Source organism: Corapipo altera, unplaced genomic scaffold (genome assembly GCF_003945725.1).
Source record: "Corapipo altera isolate COAL_440 unplaced genomic scaffold, ASM394572v1 1, whole genome shotgun sequence".
Lineage (NCBI taxonomy): Eukaryota > Metazoa > Chordata > Aves > Passeriformes > Pipridae > Corapipo > Corapipo altera.
In genome coordinates, this window is record NW_020884873.1 from 6509208 (window position 1) to 6516919 (window position 7712).

At 45.3% G+C, this 7712-nt stretch overlaps 1 protein-coding gene across 10 annotated transcripts in view; it reads right to left on the minus strand.

The window, feature by feature from the left end:
- Window positions 1-7351, minus strand: part of WNK1 (WNK lysine deficient protein kinase 1) — a 101890-nt gene extending 94539 nt beyond the window's left edge. For 8 of the 10 annotated variants that reach the window (XM_027662072.1, XM_027662064.1, XM_027662019.1 and 5 more), the window contains exon 1: window positions 6486-7351. In XM_027662072.1, coding sequence (XP_027517873.1) covers window positions 6486-7271 — 786 coding nt within the window. In that variant the 5' untranslated portion in view covers window positions 7272-7351. The remainder of the gene's footprint in view (window positions 1-6485) is intronic. The other 2 variants (XM_027662089.1, XM_027662081.1) reach the window with 1 other exon arrangement.
- Window positions 7352-7712: the final 361 nt, after the last annotated feature.

A 7712-nucleotide genomic window follows, 5' to 3' on the forward strand; every position in this document is an offset into this window, starting at 1 on the left:
TTGAAAGAACAAATTAGTAATCTCGAAAAAAAGGTTGGTAATCTTTACAGGAAACGAGAGTTTCTGAGGAGATGCATGACAGGAAGCATCAAGGCTGCCACTGCTTCACACAAACTCTGTCACGTGCAGCAAGGAGAACCCGGGTGTCAGTCAGAGCTGGGATGTTCAATGAGCTGCTCTATGAAACAAAGCCAACAAGGACAAAATAAGAAATAGAACATGTGGCCCAGAGGGATGTTGCAAACCAAAAGGCACTGAAACTGCACTGTACCACGCGCTGCATCCATGGAGACTACCACAGATCTATTACTGCTTGTTTTATTTATTACTCTGCTACACAGCTCTCAAAGGACTCCATACAGGATGTCTCCAGGGAGCTTTTATCAGGTGGGGTTTGGGGTTTTTTTTCCCCTCTTTCAAGAAAAGATCACAGTCCTGGTACTTTTCCTTAACTCTCAAAAGTTTAGTTTACGAAGCTAAGTGTTTTAAAGCACAACAGCCCAAAACAAATCTCATTTAAGAGATTTAATTCTGCACCTCTCAAACCCACATGAACTGACAAATAAGAGCCTGTTTATTCCCATAAAAAATGCTGCATTTTCAGAATGTACTTATCCGATTATCTTTATTGCCTCACAACCAGCCAGTTACAAATTGAACCACGGCCATCTCCAAAAGTGATATCCCTTTGAGGTAAGATTATTTTCCTAAGTAGAGGTCCCCTAACAGCTGCAGCTCCAGAATGTACTTTAAAGCTCCCTTCTCTCTTTCAGGGTCACCTTTGTCAAGTCTGAGGGAGCCTGACTACTGTTTATACTTCTGCAGGTAATTAGTCTGGCTCCTTTCCCATGTCATTTATCAAGTTGTCAATTGTATCAATTACGGCACAAACACTCAGGAATATGGCTGGGTTTTGTTCTTTAACAGAAGGAGAAACTTTCACATCAGAGATTTGAAGCTCCTAAGTACCAGTAACTTGTTCCACCCTATGACATAGAAAGCTAATGAAAATTTAGACCTTACTGCACCAAATTTCAAGTTTCCTGTGTGCACACGCCTCAAGACACTTGGAAATCCAGTGTAACCTGAAAGTGCTATAAACCCATTGTACACTTATGGTTTTACAGCTTTTTTTCTATCAGTATTTTGGAAATTGTAGAGCTGAAAACAGAAGAAGAGCTAATAAGGACAGCAGGATGTTCACAGATTGTCACATATCTTGATTAATCTACATTTGTGACAATTATGCATCTGACCCAGGAGCAGTCATGAACAGCAGGCACACTGCTGCTGTAGCCACATGTAATTCTGCTCACAGACTAGTAAAGTATTAAAAACATTGATGTGAAGTACCAGGTAGGCATGGGAGCCACCATACCACATTAGACTTGATCTCCCAGTAGAAGTCTTACAAAAAGTATTTTTAAATATTCAGAACTAAACCAGAGTTAGAGTTTTCTAAGAAGGCATAGTTGTCTCAGGATGCTGACTATTTCTCCAGAACCAGCAGAACACAACCTTCTGCCAACAGCACTTGACAATGAATTCCAGGTCCCTACTCCTCAGCTTCCTCTCACTGCAGAAAGGTCTTGATCTGCTTTTCCATTTTGCCTCAATGTAGCTACATAATTGTGCATCAGAGCCACCACCTCTGCAGTCAGGCCTCCTAGTGAGCAATATACAACCAGCTTTTAAAAAAACAAGACACTACAGGATGCCACAGTTATGCGATACAAGACCTTTTTTGGTTGTCAGACTTGAACATGCAGCTTCTGAAACATTCTCAGCTCAGCCAGTCCAGAAAGCAAAGAGAATTTTAAGAATTAAACATAGACTTCAGCAAGCTGATATTTATCATGGTGAGCCCACGGTGGAGTCTACACTCCAGAGTACAGAAACTACATTCCATTGTTGCCTGCTGACCTAAAAATCACTATTAAATATAGCTTTAAGTCTACAAGATAAAGAAAGGCATAGTTAAATCTGAAGTGTCACTAAAAGAAGATATACACCATATCCAAGCAACTTCCTGCACTGTGAGTTTTAAGTTAACATTGTTAGACTCAGACAAATTCTGACAGATGGAAATATTATTTAGTACCTCACTGCTTCCTGCAACAAAGTGACAACCAGTGGCATTATAATTTTACCACAGTGCACTACAGAATCTCATGGTTCACATTCAGCTGTGGCATTATGCTTGTTCTCAACTCATTTTTCAGTGCTACTGCCTATGTGAAGAAAAATCCATTTGTAAGCTGAAGTGCTTGTACACCGCACTTGGTCTGTAGTTAAACATCTGCAACAGACTTGCACACATGTAACCCTACACCAATTTATTGCTCAGATAATTTATAACTGAAGGCAGCCAAATTCATATTCAGCTTCCCCTCCAAGTAGGAACCAGTACAAACACTTCTTGCACCACTTCCACCCATCCAACTCACTTCTTAGCCCCAGAAGCTCTATGTTGCTTAGGGGGAGCCCTCAAGCTCCTTTTCTCCTTCAGCAGCTCACGTTGTTAAGCACAGTAACCTGACTGCCACTGCACTGAAGCCAGGGTAAGAATGGCAAAGCAACATATCAGCAAGGCAACACATTTGTGAATTGTATCTGCTGACTGACAAACTCACCCCTTCTGTGAAAGAACCCAAAGCACAGGAGGGACACAGCACATACCAGACAAGCAGTGCTGTTCTCCAACGTACACAGCTTACCAAGAATGGATTTCCAACCAACGCAAATATCTTTCTAATAACAGTTGATAACTCGTGCTGCCTTTAAGGGAACACACTGTCCAAATGAAAGAAGATAAGCCTTTGCACGCCTGACAAATACACAGTTCAAAAAAGAGCCCAATTTACCTCTGCATCACCAAGCACACGTTCATATTAGAAAAGTTACTAATTTGAATGACATTGCCCAGAACAATAATTCTAGATACAAGATTCTGCAGTCCAGCAAGTGACTGTACTCTTCTCTAAATCAGAAGTTAAATGACAATCTTGATGTACAACCAACTCACACAGGGCCTCAGAGGGATGACACAGTAGCACTAAGATTTGGCTTTTACAGTCAACTATGTGAGTCTTGCTACTTTTGGCATAAGAGTATTGCTTTGCATAGATAAACAATGCAACAGGGCAAGGCATCACATTTTAGCCACAATGTTACCTGAACTGTACAAAGGTGATGAACCACTCACTGCTCAAAAGTGATTCAGAAAGACTAACCAGTAACACATTTGTACAGGAAGAGTTATTTTACATTAAAATAGAAAACAGCAGTAGTTACCACTTTTGCCAACATCTATCTATTTAAAGACCATTTAAGCAGTAACCCTACCTACTATTTCACTCAATTTATGAGATGTGCTAATGACAACAGTAGGAGGCACACTTGACTCAGAATAACTAGAGTTGAGATGAATACATACAAGGGGAATAAAAGTATTTAAAGGCTAACACTACACTAACAATCTCCTTGCAGCAACTGAAGCTGAGCACTGGCATGAAGCAGCTGCTGCTGAGCTCTTCACAGCTCCACTGCACTCACAGCAGGGCAAATAAATCACATTTAAAATACCTGCAACCCAATATTTCAAATAGGTTCTGCTACAATTTGCTTCATATAGACAGGTCATGAAGTACACTGGGATAGTCCATCAGTCACACCTGTGTTGGGGTTTTGTCACATTCAGCAAAGTTGACCCCTCTTCCATAGACCAAGAAAAACTAGAGTCTTGGCCAGGACCTTGGCTTGCTGGAGATACTAAGAGCACTATCTGGTGACCCAGTGAATTTCAGCTCTTCCTCCTGTTTCTTGCACAGTTCCATATGTCAAAGCAGAAGGGGAATTACAAAGCAATCCCAAGAGCCTTAAGGATATAGAGCAATATTCCCCAGAGTATCACCAACAACTTGGGAACACAAGCTGCATTTCACACACAGCCTCCAAACTTCCTCTGAAAGGAAGCAGATTGATAGAATCCAGGTTTTAGTCTTTATTCATATAGAGCATATAGATAGAAATGAGGTATAGTTGCATTATTCAGCATTAAAAAGTCATTCTGCCAGAGACCACCACAAAATCTTCAGTAGAGCTGTTTAGAAGACCCTAGGGACGTGGGACACCCTGGATGCCTATGCTTGCTGGCAGGAACACAGAGAAGAAAAGCTCTGCTATTGCTGAGGAACATTATTTCAGGACAATTAAAAGTAACCATCAGTTAGTTATGGTTACAGTAACATAGCATGGAAGAAAATCATTCACATTTCCCTAATAAAATAATTATGCTTTGAAGGTTCACCAATCCTCAACCCATGGCATTCTGGAAAACCAGTAACATCTGAGTCCATCTTTGTGAACGCAGATTGTCTTTTGATACAAACCACGCAGAACAAATATCAACCTGTCAACAATTATATTTTCCTAGAGAAAGAGGAGGATATACCCACCATACCAATAAATACCAAATTCCTCCTCTTCCTTCTAGACACAAACAATAAGACTTAAGCTTAAAGTATTCTACTAGCTGTAGAGTCAAGCTCCTTCAGCAAATACTTTTAACAGCTATAAAATTTACATTGCTTTTTCAAACCTGTCACTTTGTACTGAGTCTCTTTATGAGAGGGAAACTACAGACTTTGGAATAATTTAACCCACAAGGCACTCCTGTAATGAATGCAGTTAACCTCTGAGCAAAACATCAGGTATGTTCTCCCTTACGAATATTTTCATTCATGCTTTTTGTAACCTGTCATTTTGAACACTACTCAAGAAATTCTTCAATCAGTTGAAAGCCCAGCAACATGCCCTTCATAAATGAGCTTCTTTATTAAATTCCTACAAAGAAGGTACTTCTTCACACAGTTTGTCCACATGGTATTGATGATGATTAAAACACTTCAGAGGCAACATCAGTGAGAAACAACCGATGCCAAGCTGACATTAGTTTCTGATAAGTGAAGATAAAAACATTTGTAAGGGGTTAAAGTCAAAGAACTCAAAAACTGCAAAGATTAAAATTTAAAATAAAAGTCCTATCACTTTGGTGGATTATTATTACCCTCACAGTTCAAATTGCACAAGTAAAGCTTCAGCAGAGCCCAACACTTGATCATTTCACTTTTAATTTAAAATTAATGCTCAAACACACCACCATAGCAAGTACTTAGCTAGCATGGAAGAGCAGGGCACGCTCAAGGGTCACAAAGAAAACTCTCTTCCACAGTCAGTAAGCACAGAATAATGGCAATAACATTATGAACCAAGATACTGGCAGAACACTTGAGCAAAGGCAAATATGAATACAAATCAAGAAATCTGTTAATTCCCTCAGCTTGACTGGAACCGATTTAAAATTGCTTTTGAGAAAGTTTTGGTGCAGTTACTCCAATCAATAATTTGTGAGCAGCCAACTGCCTAAAAACCCTACTAAGACTTTTAGGACTTTGACCCAATGCTCTTTTGTCTGTCCTAAATTGGATGGAAACACAAACGATAACAAAGATGAAGGACACGACCGTCTCTATGAATTGCACCAAAACCCAACAATAAGAAACAAGCCCTAACCTTTTAACTTAACGTTGAGGCTTTGAAAACAAACTACTACACCAGGTATTTGCTCCTGGTACTCCAAGCTCTTCCCACTTCTTTTAAGGCTGTTGCACAGCAACCTCTGTCTCAGTTACACAAGCTCTGACTCGAATGGAACTAAGGCTGTTCTTGCCATCGTTAGAGTGGACTCCTACTGAACTCTGGCTCTGCTCAGGCTAGAAACCTGGTAACAGAGCAGTGTCTTAGTCCAGTCTAACCCACCAGTCATTTGGGAAGTTTAAACTTCAGGGGGTCTTCTAGAGCTTCAGAAAGAAGAGGATTTCTTTCTTTCCTTGTGCCTATTAACAAGTATGAACCTTAGAACTTGGAATGAAAAAATCCAGCTTTGCAAAACTAAATGGTGTGAAACACTACATGACTTGTGTATATTCTAGAGTTACCTCCTACAGGAATCCACTGCCACAACACATGAAATGTCTGTGAAATTAACATTTTAGTATTTTCTCTTAAAGAAAAAACACCCAGAGAAATTCTGAAAAGCCAGATCTAGCTCAAGCTGACATTCACATATACATTTTCCCCTCAGTCTCCCTGAAGCTGTACACAAGTATTTTTACAATCCTCCAAGCTACCTTTTGGAGGCGTAAAATGCAAGACACTATATGAAACACAACTGTGGTGCATTTTGTGATGATAAACCCGAAACACTCTTCAGAGAGCACAGTATTTAAAATAATTAAAAGGCAAACTGACTCCAAGAAAAGGCTGCACCCTTCTTCCAAAGGACTGCCCCAGGTAAAGTCTGCAGCTCCTTCTGAATTAAGCAACCTCAAGCCGGTGGGTTTTACCTCCTTCAAGCACAGAGCCTAGCACCTGGGAGAGTGACTGCGCTCCGGTAATTCACAATTTTTATTTGTTTATTTTACCTGTAGCTCGCACCAGGCAACTTCCACGGTGGTTTCCGTATCCAGTCCTTTATACACAGTTTTGAAAGAGCCTCTTCCAATCTCGATGTCAAACTTCAGGAAGCGGCCATCCGGGGAGATGCCCACCGCCTTGGTCTCAAGCTCTTCGATATCCTCCTGCTGTGCTCTCCGCTCCTCAAATTCCCGGGTGGCAGCTGACAGGCTGCCAGCGGCACTGGTAGGGGGTAGCGCAGTTGCCTCGTCCCCCTCCTCCTCCTCCTTGGGCAGCAGCGGGGCGGCATCCTTGGCAGCTGGGGGCTCCTCAGCAGCCTGTCCTTCTTCCAGGGGGAGCGGGGCGGGCGGCGGCGGCTGCTGCAGCAGCGAGGGGGCTTGGGCGGCGCTGACAGCGGTGCAAGGGGTCGGGCCGGCACCCTCGGGAGGGGAAACCAAGGGAGCTGCGCTGCCTCCCGAGACCGGGGCCGAGGACGCTGCGGGCTGCAAGCTGGGCAGCTCCAAGGCCGTGGCGTTGGAGTCGCAGATCACGCTCCGGCGGAAGAAGCGGTGCTCGGTGGCGGCCGCCCCCCGGCTGTCCTTGTCCATGGTGTGGCGGCGGCGCCGGTACTCCTCACTGCGGCCGCCGTTCCCCGGCCCGCCGTCCGACCCGCCGGCACCGGCGGCTCCGTGGTCGGCGGCTCCCAGCTTCTCCCCGACGGAGCTGTCCGAGCTGGAGCCGTTCTTGGGCGGCGGCGGCGGGGGCACCAGGAAGCGAGGGGCCGGGGCGCCGCTGCCCGGGGCGCTCCCCGACATGGTGCCCCGGGGGAGCGCGGCTGTGGCGAGGCGGCGGCGGCGGCGGGAGGCGAGGGGAGGGCCGGTCACTGAGCGGGGAGCGCGCCCGGCCGCGGCTGCCGTTGCAGCTGCAACTGAGGAGGGTCCCAAGGGCTCCTCGCGGCGGAGCTGGGAGGCTGGGCCGGCGGGGTGGATCCCCGGTCAGCGTCTGCATCCATCCTGCAGCGGGGAGCCGGGCAGCGGGGCCGACATGGAGCACCGGGAGCCGACACGGGGCGCTGGGATGGAGCGGGGGGCGGCGAGGGGAGGGAAACCCCGAGCACCCGGGGTAGGGGGGGGGCCCCCGAGCGGGGAGACGCCGGCGCCTCGCCCGGCTGCGGTTACCCCCGGCGATGGAGAGAGAGAGAGAGAGAGAGAGAGAGCCGGGCCGGTGCGCGGAGGGGAGGGAAAGGGGCCGGGAGC